Source organism: Chanodichthys erythropterus, chromosome 5, assembly GCF_024489055.1.
Source record: "Chanodichthys erythropterus isolate Z2021 chromosome 5, ASM2448905v1, whole genome shotgun sequence".
Taxonomy (NCBI): Eukaryota; Metazoa; Chordata; class Actinopteri; order Cypriniformes; family Xenocyprididae; genus Chanodichthys; species Chanodichthys erythropterus.
The window spans coordinates 35,077,841-35,100,329 of NC_090225.1; the positions used below are offsets into that span (position 1 = coordinate 35,077,841).

Consider the following 22,489-nt stretch of genomic DNA (forward strand, 5'->3'; position numbering starts at 1 on the left):
AAGATCCATTTTGAGGGTTATATTAGCTGTTTGAACTTTTTTTCATGTTGTTTAAGGCAAGCATGAGCTCTTGGGGCGTGGAGCACGAGAATTAAAGGGGCCGCACACCCTGAATCGGCGCATTCATAATGATGCCCCAAAATAGGCAGTTAAAAAATGTATTTAAAAAAACTGTGGGGTATTTTGAGCTGAAACTTCACAGACACATTCAGGGGACACCTTAGACTTATATTACATCTTTTAAAAACATGTTCTTCAGCACCTTTAAAGGTGCTCTAAGTGATAGTGACCTGTGGAGGGCAGTAATACACTTAGAAGTTTCTCCATTACTGAAATTCGCATAGAGAAGAAGAAGAGAACTAGTTCAAGATGAGCATTTATGGTTAAAACCTATAAAATGTTGAAAGAATTTTAGAAAATGAGTGATGGTTTCTCTAGATAAGACCCTTATTTCTCATCTGGGATCGCTGTAAACTGTAATTTTGACCTTCAACCATTTGGGCTCCATTGAAGTCCACTATATGGAGAAAAATCCTGGAATGTTTTCATCAAAAATCTTAATTCCTTTTCGACTGAAGAAAGAAAGACATGAACATCTTGGATGACATGGGGGTGAGTAAATTATCAGGAAATTTTAATTAGAAAGTGAACTAATCCTTTAAGAGTGGTAAGTATTCCTGAGTAAGAATACTGAGGTAGAAGTCTCAGTGTTTGAAGTGAAAAGTAAAACATAAAGTGTGGCAGAGTTAGATGAATAAATACAAAAGTTGGTAATAACAAATACAATAAATAGTAAAAAGTAATAACATTATGCTGCTCCTCAATTTCAGAATCCTGTCTGAATATTTCCATCATAGGTTAATTTGCATCTTGTCACTATGAAATCAAAATTCTTATTTTTATGGAATATTACAGTTTTTTGGCAGTTATTTTGTGCCCTCATAATCTTTAAATAACTTGCTCTCCCTCTTGCAGCAACATCTCTTCTGCGATTATGTGTTTACTGTCCTGATGGCGGGACAAGCTGTCACTCACATGAGATCGACCAATAGCAAACCAGAACCATCCAATCAATTTCCAATAGACAAAATTAAGTCCTGGGGCACATTCAAGCTCAAACCGGTGCGCAACGTTTTGCTAAGGTTTCCGGCTTGAACAACATGTTTCCTGGAAACGGTGTGCAACGGGTTTTAGATATGTTTTCTCTTGTTTGGTGGGTGTGTCAAAAATGTCAGCCCAATCAGCATCAATATGCATATAAACCATGCTGTATTAAAGAAACAGCTCGTAAATGTAATTAACATCAAAATAAATTCACAAGAGCAAGTATATTGTTTGCACATGTTTATTTACATTAATGGCAAAATAACTTAAATAATAAGAGCACAAGTATAGATCTGGAACTTCTTCAAATCTGTAATAACATCAAAATATCAAATAACATTTAGTAATTGCAATGTTTTCTGGTCCATATCCTTTCCTTAGGAAGGTGTGCTAGACACACATACTATACTATACTATACTATACTATACTATACTATACTATACTATACTATACTAATATATTTTGCTATTGTATTGTGGAGTGATACTTTCATAAACTTTCATAAACATAAATGCAAATGTTGGATCACAATAATTAGAAACCACAGTTTCCACAAATCCCTTCACTCGATTGGGATGTTCTCTTTTATTCTGGATGGAAAAGGCAGTGACTGTAACATTGCAGGATTATTCTCCTTATAGTAGACTTCAATGGCCTCCAAACAGTTGAAGGTCAAAACTACAGTTTAAGTGTAGCTTCAAAGGGCTTTAAACAATACCAGACAAGGAATAAGGGTCTTATCTAGTGAAACGATCAGTCATTTTCTACAAAAATACAACTGTATATGCTTTATAAACACAAATGATTGCCTTATACGTGCTTCCACTTTCCATATTCTTCAAAAAGCTTACACTGTATGTCCTACGCCTTCCCTATTCCACTTACGGAAAAAAACGGAACTGGCACAGCATTCGTTCCATAATTTGAAGATTTCTATAATGCGTTTTCATCAAAAACCTTAATTTCTCTTCGACTGAAGAAAGAAAGACATGAACATCTTGGATGACATGGGGGTGAGTAAATTATCAGGAAAATTTTATTTGAAAGTGGACTAATCCTTTAAACATGTCTTTCTTTATACAAACTTCATCAGGCTCCGAAAATTCTTCAAAAAGAACACAAAGAATGGCCTTCTCAGCTGCCATAGTTGCAACTTTTGCGTCATCAGAACAGGGTGTTCAATTTAAAAAACGTTTTGCAATGTTTTGTCTGGGCTGAACGCAGCCCTGGCCTATATATATATATATATATATATATATATATATATATATATATATATATATATATATATATATATATATATATACAGCTATGGAAAAAATTAAGAGACCACTTAACATTGATTTCTGAACTTGGAGTGGTCTCTTAATTTTTTCCATAGCTGTATATATATATATATATATATATATATATATATATATATATATATATATATATATATATATATATATATATATATATATATATTATTTTTTGTTTGATTCAAGAAGCCATTTCACTCAGATATAAGTCACAATAGAGAAGAAGAGATCATCGCAACTTGTATTTCTTGCTGACTTTAATCCTGTTACCTTTTTTAAAAAAGCTTTTTTTATTCACTATTCACTTTGTGCTTTGTGCTCTGTTTTCTTCACATTTGGCATATGTACTGTAGTGGGTCATCTGGATTTTCAAGCATGCAGAAAGATTTGCATACTGTGTACATTTTACATACTGTATATACTGAACAAATAGTAAGAGTTGTACTTAGTTTAGCATAATAAACATAGCCTTAAATGAGTGATTTGTTCTTTTGGAGTCTTGCCCTAGGTGCTATGATTTATTATGTACAGTCAATCCAACAATTATTTAGACATTTTTTATATGTTTTTACTAGTGGGTGCAGGACACTATAGTTCATTTATGTAAGTGAGGATAGCAAAATAAAGTAAACTGTGACATATTATACCCAAAAATTCTTCATACAGTGGACTACCAGTAAAATTGATAAAAATTTGTAACCAAAAATGATTCAGACACTTTGACCTGACCATGTTTTGCTTAAGTGTTATCTGACATAATTAAGATTATTTTTTTCTGACACAGTTTAACTCTGAGATCGTCATATTTTATTACCATTTTTTTAAACTATAGTGAATAAACTTTGAACATAAAATGTTCAAGGTGTCTGAATAAATTTTGGTTTGACTGTAAATTGAAATGCATTATAGACATCTTTTTATATTATTTTATGTAATTAATTTATTAGAGATGAAGCCTGCAGTTCTGTGCACTAGCTTCACAGAGCAGAATAGCAAAAATTAAGAATTTAAAAGAGAACAATAAAGCTTCAAAGACCCCTTACTTTCATAGCACCAAATTAGTTTATTATCTATTATCAAAATAATATCATTTAAGTTATTATAAAAACAATGTCATAGCTTTTTGTCAGAACATTTAATGTGGTCCTATTCACATGTTCCATCTCAGGTTATACAAGACACATAGTTTTTAATAATGTATCAGTAAATGTTAAAATTAACATTAAGATTAATAAATGCTGTAAAAGTATTGTTCATTCTTCATTTATGTTAACTACAGTAGTTAACTAATGTTAATTAATTAAAACTTACAGTAAAGTTTTACCATGATTTTACATATCTCAAATTTCACTAAAAAATAGATAGAATAGGGCAACATTTTGGGAGTGTTTCAAAGAGACATAATAATCACACACAATGTCAACAACACTTAATATGTCTTCATCTCTCTTTTCATTGAAATATCCCATTGGAAAGTGATATTCCCCAATGAAGGCCGAGATCACAGTCGCTTGAAATCCGCCAGAACACTGAGAGCTGAATTCCAGCCGGCTGCACCCATAACACCTCCACCTGAATGAGAAAAGCTCAGGTAAATGCTGGAGAACACAGGGGAGGTCATGCACGTCAAGCTCAATATTTACCTGACCTGGTTTTATGAAACATGATATCACACTGATGACATTTCTAAACCCAATACGTACTGTTTTAGTTTTTATTTATTCAGGCACAGACCTGGATGGCTGCCACTGCCACATAAGTACAATCCTTTGACGGGTGAGCGGTAGTCTGCGACGGAGGGCAAAGGTCTTGCCAGGTAAAGCTGGTCCAAGGACATTGAGCCATGAAATATATTCTGTTGCATAAAAAATACATTAAATTAATATTGGGAATGATATGACAAGCAAATTGACAACAATTAAAGATTAAAAGATTTCGAGAAAAAATTATCTTAGATTCTGTATTATTGTGAAAATTACTAACAAAACAATACATTTACAAAACGTCCATGTAAATGTCTATTAAATTAATTATATTATATGTTCATACCCCTCCAGTGAGACCAAACACTCTCTCAAGATCAGGAGGGGTCAGGATGTCTTTGCCCACTATTGACTTTTTAAATCCAGGAGCGTAACGTTCAACCCAGTCGAATGCTGTGAAATGGAAAACAAAGTACAAATTACAACAAAGATCTTATTACTTCAAGGCATGTGATATCACTGTGGTAGCACAAACCGTGTCACTGTGTTTAAAAGGTAGGTAGTTCATGCCTGCCTATCAGAGTGCGAATGGTTGTGTGGGAATGTTGAATGGCAGTCTTGAAAAATACACAAAATATCACATACAAATCTGGACAAGAAACCCTGTTCTTGTTTTATAAATTTTATATTTTATATTATATATTTCTGGAGGATCATGTGATTTTATTGTATATTTTACTGTGTTTTTGATGGAATAAATGTATTCTTGGTGAGAATATGAGACTTCAAAAACAGTCAAAATAATTATTCCTTATTAACTTTTGACTGGTAGAATATATATATACACAAACCCGATTCCAAAAAAGTTGGGTACAAATTGTGAATAAAAACAGAATGCAATGATGTGGAAGGTTCAAATTTCAATATTTTATTTAGAATACAACTACAACATAGATGACATATCAAATGTTTAAACTGAGAAATTTTAAATTTCATGGCATCAACACTCAAAAAAGTTGGGACAAGGCCATGTTTACCACTGTGTGGCATCCCCTCTTCTTTTTATAACAGTCTGCAAATGTCTGGGGACTGAGGAGACAAGTTGCTCAAGTTTAGGAACAGGAATGTTGTCCCATTCTTGTCTAATACAGGCTTATAGTTGCTCAACTGTCTTAGGTCTTCTTTGTCGCATCTTCCTCTTTATGATGCGCCAAATGTTTTCTGTGGGTGAAAGATCTGGACTGCAGGCTGGCCATTTCAGTACCTGGATCCTTCTTCTACACAGCCATGATGTTGTAATTGATGCAGTATGTTGTCTGGCATTGTCATGTTGGAAAATGCATGGTCTTCCCTGAAAGAGACGACGTCTGGATGGGAGCATATGTTGTTCTAGAACTTGGATATACCTTTCAGCATTGATGGTGCCTTTCCAGATGTGTAAGCTGCCCATGCCACATGCACTCATGCAACCCCATACCATCAGAGATGCAGGCGTCTGAACGGAGCGCTGATAACAACTTGGGTTGTCCTTGTCCTCTTTAGTCCGGATGACATGGCGTCCCAGTTTTTCAAAAAGAACTTCAAATTTTGATTTGTCTGACCACAGAACAGTTTTCCACTTTGCCACAGTCCATTTAAATGAGCCTTGACCCAGAGAAAACACCTGCGCTTCTGGATCATGTTTAGATATGGCTTCTTTTTTGACCTATAGAGTTTTAGTCGGCAACGATGAATGGCACGGTGGATTGTGTTCACAGACAATGTTTTCTGGAAGTATTCCTGAGCCCATGTTGTGATTTCCATTACAGTAGCATTCCTGTATGTGATGCAGTGCCATCTATGGGCCTGAAGATCACGGGCATCCAGTATGGTTTTCCGGTCTTGACCCTTACGCACAGAGATTGTTCCAGATTCTCTGAATCTTTGGATGATATTATGCACTGTGGATGATGATAACTTCAAAACACTTTGCAATTTTTCTCAGAGAAACTCCTTTCTGATATTGCTCCACTATTTTTCGCCACAGCATTGGGGGAATTGGTGATCCTCTGCCCATCTTGACTTCTGAGAGACACTGCCACTCTGAGAGGCTCTTTTTATACCCAATCATGTTGCCAATTTACCTAATAAATTGCAAATTGGTCCTCCAGCTGTTCCTTATATGTACATTTAACTTTTCCAGCCTCTTATTGCTACCTGTCCCAACTTTTTTGGAATGTGTAGCTCTCATGAAATTCAAAATGAGCCATAGCGACAGTGACCAAAGTAATATCAAAGTTGGCGATGTCCATAAAACTGAAAAGTCTTATCACTTTACGACAAGACTCCAATCGAGCGGCTGTTACAGTTGCTGGTGTATAAAGCACACGACGAGGAGAAATATATATAAACAAGTCTTTTACTGGAATATCCACAGGAGAATACAGGAACAGGCAGGAACAAACACCACACAATACATGAACAATACCGGACAACACAGGACTGGAAACACAGGGCTTATATACAAGGGATAACAAGCAGGGTGATAAGGAACAGCTGGGTGTGATGATTTAGTTGCTATGGTGAATGACTAGTGGCGGGAAATAGAACAACAACAAGTCCAGAGTGAGTCCAAAACAGAGTGCACATGTAACATATCGCCCCCTCCCGGAAAGGCGCGTCCTCGCGCCGTGGAGAGGGGAAGAAGAAATGGATGGTGTAGGAGGCGGTTTGGGAGGCGGACGGCTATCCGGGAGGAGGCGAAGTGCAGGAGTCCAGGGAGGTGCTGATGGAGGAGAAATCCAGGGAAGTACAGGTGGTGAAGTCCAGGGAGGTGCCGATGGTGGTGAAGTCCAGTGAATGGTCTTGAGCAGAGGAGACCAGATGTTGCTCCAGGCCACAGCCAGGACGGCGACCCAAGGCGGCGTTGCTGGAGGGAGGAGCCGAGGTATTAAAGCGTTCCAAACCACCTTGGGGAGGCGTGGAAGCAGCGCCGCCGATGAAGAGGGACCCTTAGGTGAAGACAGAGAGCCGAAGGAGTGGAGTGATGCCGATGACCTCTGAGTCCGCGACGACGTCCTCGTGACGGATCCCCGAGGCAGCAGCAGTGTACCGGAGGGCTGAGGTGGAGCTGGAACGACTGAGGGCTGAGGCGGAGTCTGAGGGAAGGCGGAGCCCAACGGAGCCGTAGGGGTGGAGGGTCGGAGAAACTCGAACGACCCGTAAGTCCGTGGCGAAGTGCTGGCGAGAGTCTGCCAGGCGGAGTCGCAGGACCGAGGGAGTCCAGTGGAGCCGAACGCTCAATGGTCACTGCTGTAGACGAGGGTGGCAGGAGCAGAGGCAGAGGAGTCAGGAACGATGAGTCGAGGTGGAATGACGTGATCTGAGGCTGGAGGCGGAGCCAGAGGATCCTCATCACCTGAGGCTGGCTCACAGCAGGCCCCAGGTGTAGCCACGCCACTGAGAGGAGGCTGGAGTAGAGCTGAGGGCGTGATGTGAGACAGTGAAGGCTGGGTAGCAGGCAAGGTTGTGGGCTGGAGAACAGGCAGAAAAGCAGAGGGACTAGGACAAACAAAGTCATTAACGGGGTTTTGGAGAGGAGGTGGGAGAGGGAGGCTGGGCAGGACCATTTAATCTAAAATGAAAATGACAAGTCTCAGGAGGTACTAACACAGGTAAGGAATCTTCTTCAAAGTCATAATGGTCTATAGTGCTTGCCTGGAACTCCCTCTCAGTGGCGGGAGTGTGGGCGGGGCTCCCATCTAACCCCTCGTCTTCCACACTGTCTGCATCACGGTGGAGGCGGGCTCTCTGTCTTCGGTGGCGCTGCGCTGTCTTTCCACGCCGTCAGAGGGTTCCTGGCTGGGCACTGGAGTGGGAGTGGGACTGGCGTCGTTGTCACAGAAATCCACGGTCAACGACGATCCACAGGACGCCAGTACCCACTCCACGTATTCAGGGAAGCTCCCTCGAGGTCCTTCCCCGGACAGCAGCGCTTTGGTGGCGGTGTTCAGTCCAGCAAACAGGAAGTTGCAAAGGCTGCTGTCCGGGTAATGTGTCGATGGTACAAGAAACAGAAAGTCATTCAAATTTTCCTTGAGGGAGAGGTCCTTCTGCTCAAGGCAGATTAACAGAAATGCGGGTGTGTACATAATGACGGGGAAGAGGAGTGAAACACGAAAAACACTGAGACGGAAAACAACAAAACACTAAACACGCCGCAATCTGTTTGACTGTTTCGGTCCGGTATTCTGTTACAGTTGCTGGTGTATAAAGCACACGACGAGGAGAAATATATATAAACAAGTCTTTTACTGGAATATCCACAGGAGAATACAGGAACAGGCAGGAACATACACCACACAATACATGAACAATACCGGACAAAACAGGACTGGAAACACAGGGCTTATATACAAGGGATAACAAGCAGGGTGATAAGGAACAGCTGGGTGTGATGATTTAGTTGCTATGGTGAATGACTAGTGGCGGGAAATAGAACAACAACAAGTCCAGAGTGAGTCCAAAACAGAGTGCACATGTAACAGCTGCAAATTCATCCATAAAATCTTCATCACATCTGGAGAACAGTGACTGTATCTAAAACCTTCAGATGACACACAGCTCATAACTCTGTCGTTGTAAGTTACCAAAAGTGAAACCACACAAATTCCAGCAACACACTGTAGACACGTGTTTGTGCAGTGCAGACCGGCTCTCTCGCACTGTATTATGTGACAGACAACTAGCTGTCCAGTCCTGTTCTGTTCACACAGAGCTGGTTTTACAAGAATGCGGTTGTGAGTCCTGAAAATTAACTGGTGTGTATTCAGTTATAGAATGCGGTTGTCATTCCTGTAAATAACTGAACTGTGTGTGAATGTAACCATATTAAGGACTCAAATAGAGGACTGACAGCCATATTCTTTTGCTGTGTGAACGTCGACTTAATAACGTAATTACTTTTTTGAGGAGTAGCACATTATTGTAACATTACTTTTAAAATTAACTTTCCCCAACACTGTATGTAAGACTTCAGAGACCTTTTACATACACAAGCCTCATAAAGCCTGTGCCTGCAAACAGCACACAAAAATGCAAATGAGGTACCGGTGTCAGCAAATCTCTCCCTGTCCTCATCGGTCCAAGCGCGGCGACCCTCCATCAAATATGGGGTAAACTGGATGAAGAGAGACATCACATGACAGCCAGGAGGTGCTAGAGTCGGATCTAGCACTGAGGGAATGGTCATTTCTATCATAGGCCTAAACAAAAACACCAGAAGATGAATCAGGATATAATGTAAATTGCTGTGGTTTGGTGTAATGTATGGAAAACCATCACCATAAACCCCAACCCAGAGCAACAGATGTGCTGTCTGTGAAACCCTGGTCAGGACTTGCAAATCCAGATATCCTGATGCCTTCATGTGTGTATAATGCGCAAATATTAGTTGTTCCATTATAAGCAGAACTGCAGGTTTTGCCAACCTGGAGGATGGGCGTCCCTGCTGGCCCTCCATGTAGGCCTCTTCCAGCACCCCCACACTCTCACAGTTCAGGTGGATTGAACACTGATGATGTGGACCTGGTTTTCCATCTGCACTATTCGGAGCAGCCAAGAAATTAGGCAGCTTGTCCACAGCCACTGTTAATTTGCAAAAAAACATCAACAATTTTACTGGGGAAAAAAATAAACCTCATTAATTAGTTCTTGCAAGGCAGCACTGTTTATATTCCTCAAATTGTTTGGTTAGAAATTTGTTCTACATATCAAACTTCAGCAACTAATTTAGACCCAAATGCTTAGCATACAGGTATGTAGATAATTGTTTTGTCTTTTATAAACTTTATACTTTTTTAAATGAATTATAATTAGTTTTAATTATTGAATTATTAATTAATTATGAATAAAGTAATAATTATTTAAACAAAATTAGTGACTGAATATTCACCATTTAAATTAAAGGTGCCATAGAATAAAAAATTTAATTTATATTGGCATAGTTAAATAACAAGAGTTCAGTACTCTTGTCTCAAACTCCATTGTTTCCTCCTTCTTATATAAATCTCATTTGTTTAAAAGACCTCAGTAGAACAGGCGAATCTCAACATAACTGACTGTTATGTAGTAACAGTCAGTTACTACATAACAGTCAGTTATGTAGTTACGTAACAGTCGGGGTGTACGCCCCCAATATTTGCATATGCCAGCTCATGTTAAAAGCATTACACAAGGGCAGGACGTCTGGATGTGCACAGCTGAATCATCAGACTAGCAAAGACAATAGCGAAAAATGGCAGATGGAGCAATAATAACTGACATGATCCATAATATCATGATATTTTTAGTTATATTTGTAAAGTGTCTTTCTAAATGTTACGTTAGCATGTTGCTAATGTACTGTTAAATGTGGTTTAAGTTACCATTGTTTCTTATTGTATTCACGGAGACAAGAGCCGTCGTTATTTTCATTTTAAACACTTGCAGTCTGTATAATTCATAAACACAACTTCATTCTTTATAAATCTCTCCAACAGTGTAGCATTAAACATCCAAATAAATACAATACTAATATAGGACATAATCCGACGCATGCATGCAGTATGCATGATGAACACATTGTAAAGATCCATTTTGAGGGTTATATTAGCAGTGTAAACTTTGTTTATGCACTGTTTAAAGGGATACTCCACTGTTTTTTCATATTAAACTATGTTATTCCCTTAACTAGGACGAGTTGATACATACCTCTCTCGTCTCAGTGCGTGCACTAAATCGCTCTGTCTTGCGGCGAAACTTTGTTAGCACTTAGCTTAGCCCAGTTCATTCAATAGGGGCCAAGCAGAGAAGCTACCAAACACCCCCACGTTTTCCCTACAGTTACTCGAGTAGTGTAACTCGACCCAGGACGGTGACACAAAACAAAACGTTGCACTTTTCTAAGCATGTAAAATGGATAACTATATTGTATGACGGAATACCATAGCAAGTGCTCGGGAGCACTTTGACTTGGCGCAGTAATATCTTCACTCGTGAAAAGTCCTCTCACTGGCCCCCACTCCCTCTCCTGTAAAAGTCACGTTGGTTCTATTGACGGAAATGAGAGGGAGGAGGAGAGGGAGCGGGGGCCGGTGAGAGGACTTTTCACGAGTGAAGATATTACTGCGCCAAGTCAAAGTGCTCCCAAGCACTTGCTATGGTATTCCGCCATACAATATAGTTATCCATTTTACACGTTTAGAAAAGCGCAATGTTTTGTTTTGTGTCACCGTCCTAGGTCGAGTTACACTACTCGAGTAACTGTATTTAAATAGGGAAAACGTGGAGGTGTTTGGTAGCTTCTCTGCTTGGCCCCTATTGAATGAACTGGGCTAAGCTAAGTGCTAACAAAGTTTCGCCGCAAGACAGAGCGATTTAGTGCACGCACTGAGACGAGAGAGGTATGTATCAACTCGCCTTAGTTAAGGGAATAACATAGTTTAATATGAAAAAACGGTGGAGTATCCCTTTAAAGGTGCTAAAGAGGATGTTTTGTTTTATACATTTTTGCAATATTACTTGAAACTGTCTTTACTAACTGATAAAAGACTATTTATTAGGTGCACTGAAAGGAATAATATTAATATACATCATCTGTGCACGAGGTAGGGCCTTAAAAACATCAGCCAAAAACATTGGCCTTCTGGCTTGTCAATCACTGCCATGAAATTCCTTGTGAGAGATGAGCGCGGCTGCGCGCTCCAGTAACTTTCCACACTCTACAAGCGCTGCATGCAATGTTTTTGTCAGGAGACAGGAGTAACAACTGCAGATTATGAGTTACCTGCGGTGAGTCCGACATAATGAATCCACTAACACGACACAGCGAATGCCGGTGGTAAACACTCGTGTTCCAATACTCGTGCACGAGTTTTAGCTTTACGAATCTTTTGTTTCGAATCAGTGGTTCGGAGCACATATCAAACTGCCAAAGTCACGCCCCCCCCCAGTGGTGAACCATTAAAATTTCAAAACACTTATGACATAACGAAGCCTCGTTTACTGAAATCACGTGGCCTTTAGTACCTTTCTGGGCATTGAAAGTGCTAATTGTCTTGCTGGCAATGGAGATCTCACTGAGGCATCAGATTTGATAAAAAATATCTTAATTTGTGTTCCGACGATGAACAAAGGTCTTACGGGTGTGGAACGACATGAGGGTGAGTAATTAATGACAGAATTTTCATTTTAACCCTTTAAAACTGCCGCTAATGAGGCATCTATGAATATATTTCTGTGGTATTTGGACAATGAATATCAGCTGGTATTCTTTCATGCTTCTATTGAATAATGAATTATCTTTGGTCTTGTCTTGTTTGCTTGCTGAGTGTCAAGATAATGACAACGCTTCCTGGAGTGTTTACACAGAACCAACACTCTTCTTTTGCAGCCTTGCAAACAGGTTTTTTAATAAGTAAATGCATATTTAGTTCAATGAAATAAAGCATTAAATTATCTGTAATCATACCGTTTATCTTTGTAACAGGAGAGGTGTAGTCAATCTGATCCACGGCTGTGATGAATGCCTCTGGAAGGGCATCCTTTACCAGGACAACCACAAACATCAATTATTCAGAATTGTCATTAACATTTAAGTAAAACAGTTGTTAATTTTTCCACATTATAAAATAGGTTCATTGGGATTCTTAATTTTTACCTATATATTTCTACTGTAAACTGAACTAACACAATCGCATGTGTACACTGTTGTCAATTAAAGAATAGGGTCACTCCTTGAGTAAACAGATAAAGTGACTTGCTCAAGGCTACAACAGCAGTTGGCAGAATGGGATGACATTAACTGTAGAAGGAATGACCTAGAAATTTCTATAATCATTGCCATATCTAAAACCACTTACGTAAAAACAAATGCTCTTCATTACTTTTAAAAAATAAGCAGAACTGGCATGATCTCGGGACATACCATCAGGGCTATACCTGTGGGGTGAGTTGTTTGAAGGTGATGTAGGGAGTGGCATTGGACAGAACCACTTTACTACGGACTTCAGTTCCATCTGTCAGCACAACGCCCTTGGCACAACCATCCTGACCAATAAGGACTCGTTCAACATCCTACAGGCCCCCAGGAAGGCGACAGTTTAATATCCGTGGGACAACCGGTTCCTTTGAATGAATATGGCTAGCATGGAAACAATGGCTCAAGAAAAGGTTACACCTTCTTCCTGAATACTTACTGTGTCTGTAAAAATATCTGCTCCGAGAGAGCGGGCGGAGCAGGCGATTGATTGAGAGACTCCACCCATTCCTCCCTCCACATAACCCCAGGCACCTTTCTCCTTCTCCAGCTCACCCATGACATGGTGCAGCAGGACATATCTACAAGATTAAGCAGTTTATCATACAGTATCCACAACATTAATCACAGGATTTTCTGAATCAGTTTGAAAACATAAATGGGTCCCACTTTATATTAAGTGGCCTTAACTACTATGTACTTACATTTAAATTAATCATTTGATACATTGCACTTATTGTGTACATACATGTTTTTACATTGTATTTATATTTTAAAAACACCTGCATGTAATTACATCTGTAATTAATTTCTGTAATTACATTTGTAATTACACTGTTGACCCATCCCTTACACCTTACCCCTACCCTTAAACCTACCCATACCACCAAAGCTTTCCCTAACCTTACCCGTACCCCACCTTAATAGCTGCAAATGTGTTTTGCAATTCAATATGAACCCAATAAGTGCATTGTACTTATTTTGTGATGTAAATACAGAGTAGTTAATGCCACTTAATATAAAGTGGGACTTATAAATGTCTAAATATCCTCCTCACCCGCTTCCAGGATTATTTGGGCTTGTGTTTGCACCAATCACAGAGTCTGTGGCTAATGTGGCTCTCAACGGCTCTGATTCAAACCAGCGATTTAGCACCTACAGACAAAAAAAAAAAAAGCTGAAATTTTTTGACAAAGAATGCTTCTAATGCTGTGTGCATTTCATGAAACATCCTCAAACTCACAAATAATTAATTTTTAGGCAATGCCCAAAGTAAATGATGCTTATGTGTATTTTTCAGGGGTGTAAAGTATTTGAGCAAATTTAAAGTCTTTTTGACTACTTTGTAGTTTTACTGAGTATCAAAGATTAGCAACTTTTATTTTCTACTTGACTACATTTTTTAATAAGTACACCCATGTAATTTTTACTCCAATACATTTGTGATGAGTAATGCAATTATGACACCTAAGTTTTTCTGCAGCAGTTTATGTCTGCTACAACAGAAATGATATCGCCATCTGCAGGGCATTGAAGGCACTATATCTTGAGAGTTTTGCTTGTTTCTCACCCAAACTTGTCCACAAGGCTACTTTACGTGAACGCGAGTGCATTAGCAGGTGTTTCATATATTAAAAGAGGAAATGGCTGCAGCTGCTGATGAGGCCAAAACAGCATGTCCAGTGCAAGTGGGCTTTGGCTATTTAATTTTACTTTACATGATTTTATTTTTGAAGGGACCTTTTTGAAGGATATTGGTTTACTTATGCCCTTTTTAAGCAACTGAGACTTGAGTGTTTGCAGACGTTTAAGAGGCTGTTGTGTTGACATTGATTTATTAAAATTTTAAGGTGTTCAGTATTATTTTGATTTTAGAAAATAAACATTTGATTGCTCTCCTCACAGATCAACTGTTTCTTGTTTTTCACTGGCATGTCGCATGTCTCTTAGGTGTTGAGGAATAGTGCATCTTTGAGCCCACATTCAGTCTGAGTAAAAATTAAATATCTGTTAAAATGAAATATCTGTTAATTAATATCTGTTAAAATCAGATACTGTTTCTAAAGTCTTTTGGTGAACTGTAACTTGAGTCATTTTTGCTGTAAGGCATCTGTACCTTTACACAAGTATGGTTTTCAAATACTCTTTACACTTCTGGTATTTTTAATATTTTCAGATCAAACCTTTGAATATACACTATAAGTCAAAACTTTGAAATAATTATGATTTTTAATGCTTTTGAAAATGTTTCTCACAAAGGCTGCATTTATTTCATCAAAACATATATTAAAAACCATAATATTGTAAAATATTATTACAATATAATTTAATTTTCAGCAGCCATTAATCCAGTCTTTAGTGTCACATGATCCTTCAGCCAAGCTCTGGACATATTTTAATCTGAGCACAATCCCCAAAATCTGAGGACAACAGACCTGATTACAGAATCATCTATTGATAATGTGATGAGCAAATGAGAAATGAGCAAATGTAAATAAATGTACAATGCTTGACCACTAGGGGCATTGTCTCAACATTTCACAGAGACTCTCAGATCACTATTAGTTTTACCTCTTGTTTAGCTTCCTTGCTGTGAATTTTCTATCAGAAATATCATCACAGAATTGTTTTTGGATTGAACTTCATAGGTTCTGGTACTTATTCAGTCACATATATTCAAACATGTCATGCATTTCTTTTCTGTCAAGGTCAGGAGGCATTACCCACCTTCATAACTGGAGCTGTAACAAGTTCATAGAAATCTGGTATATTCTTTCCCAACTTCAACCCTTTAAACATAGAAGCACATGGATTTTACTTTAATGCTTCACAGTTTTATAAGCCTTAGTTTTATAAGACTCTCTGGCTTATTTAAGCAGCAGCAGAAAAAAATAGGAAAATCTGGTTTATTGTCTGTTATATAACCATGAAGCATCATTACCAGACTTCAACAAAGGTTTCAAGCTCCTCAGGGCAGATATTCTCTTTCTCAAAGAGCCCTGAGTCAGTCCTGGAATGTCAACGGGTGGAGCATCTAAAAGAGGGTGGATGGCACATGCCAGTCTTTCCAAATAGGTTAAAAATTCAGGATAGGCCTTTAGTGATAGGACAGAGCAAAAATCATATAAATTCCATTTTCAGTTAATTGTCAGAGAAGTTTTCACAGTATTTTGCTTTTACAGTCACATGCAAGTTCATTAAAGTGCTCTTGCAAAAATCTAAGTCCTCTAGACATTGACACCAAACCTTGGCATCTTTCTCTGAGAATTTGCTAATCTCTTTTTGGGTCATTGCCAAGTCAGCTCCGAGCAGTAAAGACCGTGGTGGCTGCCCTCCTACACCATCCTCCAACATGGGGGTAAATGAATAGGGGTCCCTCATGTACACCTTCAGGCCATGTTTCTGTACAGAAGACACACTGCTGTCATCTTAGCTTAAAAAAGTCATTAATCATCTGCCAATTGTTTCGGTCACACTTTATATTAGCAACAAACTCAAGCTCCTCTGACATTTCTCTTTAAAAAAAAATTGTTTTGGACTTGTAATTCATGAGTCGTGACCGGTTTGTATCTTCTGCACTTTCACATTTGTTTGAAATCTTTGCAAAAAAAAAAAAAAAAATCTCATGTACATAAGTATTCACAGCATTTGCCATGACACTCAAAATTGAGCTTAGATACATCCTGTTTCCACTGATCATCCTTGAGGCGTTTCTACAACTTGATTGGAGTCCACCTGTGGTAAATTTAGTTAATTGGACATGATTTGGAAAGGCACACCTGTCAATATAATGTCCCACAGTTAACAGTGCATGTCAGAGCACAAACCAAGCCATGAAGTCCAAGGAATTGTCTATAGTCCTCTGAGACAGGATTATATCGAGGCACAGATCTGGGGAAGGGTACAGTAACATTTCTGCAGCATTGAAGGTCAGAGCACAGTGGCTTCCATCATCCATAAATGGAAGAAGTTTGGAACCACCAGGAATCTTCCTAGAGCGGACCGCCCGGCCAAACTGAGCCATCGGGGGAGAAGGGCCTTATTCAGGGAGGTTACCTGGTCACTCTGACAGAGCTCCAGCATTTCTCTGTTGAGAGAGGAGAACCTTCCAGAAGATCAACCATCTCTGCAGCACTCCACCAATCAGGCCTGTATGGTAGAGTGGCCAGACTGAAGCCACTCCTCAGAAAAAGGCACATGACAGCCCGCCTGGAGGACTCTCAGACCATGAGAAACACAATTCTCAGGTCTGATGAAACAAAGATTGAACTCTTTGGCCTGAATTGCAAGCGTAATGTCTGGAGGAAACCAGGCACCGCTCATCATCTGACCAATACCATCCCTACAGTGAAGCATGGTGTTGCCAGCATCATGCTTTGTGTATGTTTTTCAGTGGCAGGAACTGGGAGACTAGTCAGGATCGAGGGAAAGATGAATGCAACAATGTACAGAGGCATCCTTGATGAGAACCTGCTTCAGAGCGCTCTGGGCCTCAGACTGGGGTGAAGGTTTATCTTCCAACAGGACAATGACCCTAAGCACACAGCTAAGATAACAAAGAATGGGTCTACGGGACAACTCTGTGAATGGTCTTGAGTGGACCAGCCATTATGTACATGTGATTTATTTATTTATTTATTTTTTCAAATTTGCTAAGATTTCAAACAAACTTCTTTCATGTTGTCATGATGGGTTATTGTTTGTAGAATTGAGGAAAATAATGATTTTAATCCATTTTGGAATGTGGAAAAAGTGAAGCGCTGTGAATACTTTCCGGATACACTGTACTATAGGGTTAGGTTTAGGGTTTGGTAAAGGGTCAGTTGCGTGTAATTATGCATAATGTATAGTTATTACTACAGTAACTACCTCTAATAGCGCCCAAGGACACTGTAAAATAAAGTTATCCATTATATTTATTTTTATATCAAGTATATTTTAGTTTACCATAAATGCTTATTTTCAACAGTACAATAACATCATATTTCAAAGACAACAAGAGCAATAAAGAGGAAACATTTTTACTTAAAGTTGGCATGAAACAGTTGTGATAGACTTTTCTTCCCTATTATGATGTACAGTCAAACCAAAAATTATTCAGACATTTTTTGATATTTTTATTAGTGGTTGCAGGACACTATAGTTCATTTATGTAAGTGAGGATAGCAAAATAAAGTAAACTGTGACATATTATACCCAAAAATTCTTCATACAGTGGACTACCAGTAAAATTGATAAAAATTTGGAACCAAAATAATTCAGACACTTAGACCTGACCATGTTTTGCTTAAGTGTTATCTGACATAATTAAGATTATTTTTTCTGACACAGTTTAACTCTGAGATCGTCATATTTTATTACCATTTTTTTAAACTATAGTGAATAAACTATATTAATAAATGAAATGTTCAAGGTGTCTGAATAAATTTTGGTTTGACTTTATATCTGAGTGAAGCTGCTTCTCGAACAAGAAAAAATGTAGAGCGGGACTTGATTTTGTCCATCAGGAATTGATTGGATGGTTGTGGTTGCTATTGCTGTGATGTCACGTGAGTGACAGGTTGTCCCGCCCTCGCCCCAGTAAACACGTCATCAGAGAAGAGAAGTCAATACAAGGGTAGAGGAAGTTATTTTGATTAAAAATTTACAAGGGCATATGAATTTTTAAAAATAGTAATGATGTTCACAGATAAATCATTTATAGTAAATACTGCAATATCCCATAATAAAACAAGAATTGTCAAGATTTCATGGAGACTTTAAATCCTACTTAAGTATGTCAAAAAAAGCAATCTTAAGATCAGATAATTGCATTTAATATAAACTATAAAAATTACTTGCAAAAAAAAATAACATGCAATTAAGTACCCGAAAACATTACATTCACATTTAAATATATTCTTTTAAAGTAGGCTATATTATTTTCATCATTAGTACTCATCACCTTGAGCTCCAGGTCCTGGTAGATGTGTGGACGCAGTAAACTGAGCAGATAGGAGGCCCTGGAAAAGTGGAACCCTGTACATAAAAATAAACAAGCCATCATGCAAACTACAGTGATCCAAACAAAATTTTAATATTTCTTTATGGCCAATCAGCAACCTAAACTTAAAAAGCTTAGACTACATACTGTATGAGTTCGGAGTTTGTAATCATTGATGAAAACAAAAGTGCTTTGAGAACCAGCTCTTTGGCCAGTCTGTAAGAGATTTAGGTAACCTTGGTCTGGGTGATAAACCAGAACTCACACCTGGTATAATCTCTTCAGATACTGCTGCTCCTCCAAGGACATGTCTGCGCTCCAGAACTGCTGTTTTCAGCCCTCCCTTCTGCAGATATGCTGACTGGGCAAAATACAACAGAAAGTTTCTTGAGATGAGAATGTTGTGCAATCATTGGTCAGCAACATAATGAGAATACATCTAGTGTGTACTTACAGCAATGAGGCCATTGTGACCTAAAAAGAAAGAAAAGGATTTTAGGCTGTTTAAATTAAAGAGTCTAAATTCTACAATCATTTACTAGTATGTTGAATAACTGGTTAACACCTGATGAATGTTGCATTATTTTCTCCTGAAATGATTATGAAACAGAGTGTGACTGTGGTTCAAAGGTATGCAGGGGTTTGAGACAACATTTGAAGACTTAAGATGCAAAAGTGCTGGCTCGAATTTTCTTCTAAAATGAGCATTTTTATCAAGCTTGTATGTTTAGGTTCAGTAAATTCACTTTTAATGGCAATTAATAGGTCATTTTTTGCAGGCTTTTGCATCTGAAGCCTTCATTTTTAGAAATTATAAAAAAAAAAGTTTAACACTCTGCATGTTTTAAATTACAGTACACAAACTTGTATTCCTGCAGGGGGCGCATGGAGGCTCAGCAGGGCGAATTCCTTATTGACTCGCATTAAATACTTTGGACATTTTTGGTCTCACTGGGGACATTTTTAAACAGAAAATATTAATCGTTTAAAACTATCGATTCAAAAGATTAACATATGGTATACAAATTCAAATTTCTATGAAATTATTTTAACAAAAGCAATCCTCACAACGACTCAAACACGACTGTGACTGGCCCTTTCTGACGAGCGTTGAGAAAAGACACAGGTCCCACGTGACTAAGTTGTTTATGCGCTACTTCAATAAGTCTTTTTACAGCTAGACAACAACACTGGGAAAAGTAAAATAAAAATGCACAGTGAGGAGTTCAAATTATTATTATATTATATATATTATATGACCACTCGGAGAAAACCCGCGCGCAGAAATCCCCGCCCATTTAAGTACTCAATTTCGTGCAAATTGCCATGCTGCATTTTCATTCTGTTTCTTTAGGCCGTGCATGAATGTCTGTAGCCTACCTGCGCCGATAATAATCGCGTCATACTGAGGTTTGAGGGCAGTTCTGCTGTGGCTGCCGCGCCGTGTCACTGAAATAAACCCTCTGTGCGCGCGACCTGCCCTGACAGCCGCAGCCATGACGAGTCCTGACAGCCCTCAAACCCAAAGCTCAAACTCCACAACTCCTCCTCTCACCACAGTATATTGGAGGGAAAACTCCAAGTAGGCTACAAGGTGCAGTATTCCTTCGAACACCCCACCCCCACATGTAAAACTATTCTCAACAACCATATCAAAATAGGCTATTACTGTCAAATAATATTTATACTCATATATATATATATATATATATATATATATATATATATATATATATATATATATGTGTGTGTGTGTGTGTGTGTGTGTGTGTGTGTGTGTGTGTGTGTGTGTGTGTGTGTGTGTGTGTGTGTGTGATAACTTCAGAGGTCTCAAATGATTCTTCTGAAAATGTGCAGAATATAGCATTTTTTTGCATTTACTAATAAGTGGATACCATAGAGAGAAGTGGAGTGAAAAGGTCAGTTGGACTCATTGTAAAATCAACAATTTCCCACTATTTGCTAAATTGCTTTTCATTATTAACTGCATGTTGTTTTGTTTGTCTGGATAACCATTCACAGTGGCAATGAACATCCATGTTGATAGTGTTGGATCAAGGTCCAAAGGTAGCCTGAGTAGAAATTTTAATGGTCAAAGGGTGATTTAAAATAAATCTTGTCTTTACATTAACCTTAGATTAGAATATAATAACTGTGTTTTATAATCTGTATTAAAGTCATGCCTCAATACAAACAATTAACATAAAGTGAGAGTGTATTCGCTCCTTTAAAAAAAAGAATATAATAAAAGTACATACCAGATAAGTTATTTGAAAGAGCTTTGTCCTTTAATACCCTGATAGACACAAGGAAAATCACAAGACAGAGTCAAATGATTTTAGATCAGAGCCACAGAAGCTCCATTGTCTTGTTCTGCTTCTAGGGTATATATTTACACAACAACGATGGAATAAAATGGAAAAGTTTTTCCTATGCATTTTTCAATTTTCAATCATTTGTCAAAACGGATCTATTAAAGGGATAGTTCACCCAAAAATGAAAATGATGTTTATCTGCTTACCCCCAGGGCATCCAAGATGTAGGTGACTTTGTTTCTTTAGTAGAACACAAATGATGATTTTTAACTCCAACCGTTGCCATCTGTCAGCCGTATAATGTGCGTCAATGGTAACACAATTTATAAGAGTCAAAAAACATGCATAGACAAATCCAAATTAAACCCTGCGGCTCGTGACGGCACATTGATGTCCTAAGACACGAAACGATTGGTTTGTGCGAGAAACCGAACAGTATTTATATAATTTTTTACCTCCAATACGCCACTATGTCCAACTGCCTTGAGCATCCGGTTGGTGAGGTCTGAAACTCTGACGCCATTGTCAGAGAGCGATCAGACCTCACTAACCGAGTGCTGAACGCAGTTGGACATAGTGGTGTATTAGAGGTAAAAAATTATATAAATACTGTTCGGTTTCTCGCACAAACCGATCGTTTCGTGTCTTAGTACATCAATGTGTCGTCACGAGCCGCAGGGTTTAATTTGGATTTGTCTATGCATGTTTTTTGACTGCAACAATTTGAGTTAAAAATCATCATTTGTGTTCTACTGAAGAAACAAAGTCACCTACATCTTGGATGCCCTGGGGGTAAGCAGATAAACATCAAATTTTCATTTTTGGGTGAACTATCCCTTTAAAAACACTGCATTATGCTGCCAGGCCAGTAGTTGGCGATGTCACATTTCATGCGCATGACGTCACCGGTTTCACAAATTTGCATTTTTGTAGTTTACACGGAGACGATGCACTTTGAAAACTGTTTGCATTTTCAGACCCCCAAAATGATGCTGTCGTTTAAATGAACGGCCAAAACGCATGTTTTTAGTTGAAAATGGTGTCATATAAATGGCCCCTAAGATGAACAGATATCAACTGTCAATTTAAAGATGCAGTGTGTAAATTTTAGCGGCATCTAGCGGTGAGGTTGCAAACTGCAACCAACGGCATCTCACCCCTCCATTTTGAAGCAAATTATTGAAGGTATGGTGGCCATCTGGCCGACAAAAGACAAAGATTTCGTCTAAGACAGAAGAGAGGAGCCAGTCAAGCAATAAGATTTCTTCTTACTTCTAACAAAGAACGGTCTCCGCTTCTAATAAAC

At 38.5% G+C, this 22,489-nt stretch overlaps 1 protein-coding gene across 1 annotated transcript; it reads right to left on the minus strand.

Annotated features, from left to right (window-relative positions):
- Positions 1 to 3,468: 3,468 nt before the first annotated feature.
- On the minus strand, positions 3,469 to 20,373 carry pyroxd2 (pyridine nucleotide-disulphide oxidoreductase domain 2). The gene is made up of 16 exons (XM_067385527.1): positions 20,249 to 20,373; positions 19,323 to 19,342; positions 19,136 to 19,229; positions 18,830 to 18,903; positions 16,132 to 16,287; positions 15,827 to 15,980; positions 15,613 to 15,674; positions 13,943 to 14,040; positions 13,325 to 13,466; positions 13,068 to 13,202; positions 12,598 to 12,670; positions 9,578 to 9,734; positions 9,198 to 9,352; positions 4,456 to 4,562; positions 4,141 to 4,261; positions 3,469 to 3,978 (listed from the first exon to the last, which is right to left on the minus strand). Exons 1-16 carry the CDS (start codon positions 20,364 to 20,366, stop codon positions 3,908 to 3,910), a joined length of 1,737 nt encoding a protein of 578 aa, XP_067241628.1. The 5' UTR covers positions 20,367 to 20,373; the 3' UTR covers positions 3,469 to 3,907.
- Positions 20,374 to 22,489: the final 2,116 nt, after the last annotated feature.

Coding starts and splice junctions, on each gene's coding strand:
- pyroxd2 (XM_067385527.1), bottom strand. CDS start 20,366: ATGGCTGCGGCTGTCAGGGCAGGTCGCGCGCACAGAGGGTTTATTTCA. Junction 14,041..15,612: donor TTACAGCTCCAGTTATGAAG/GTGGGTAATGCC, acceptor TTTTGTCTGTAG/GTGCTAAATCGCTGGTTTGA. Junction 13,203..13,324: donor CAGATATTTTTACAGACACA/GTAAGTATTCAG, acceptor GGGGGCCTGTAG/GATGTTGAACGAGTCCTTAT.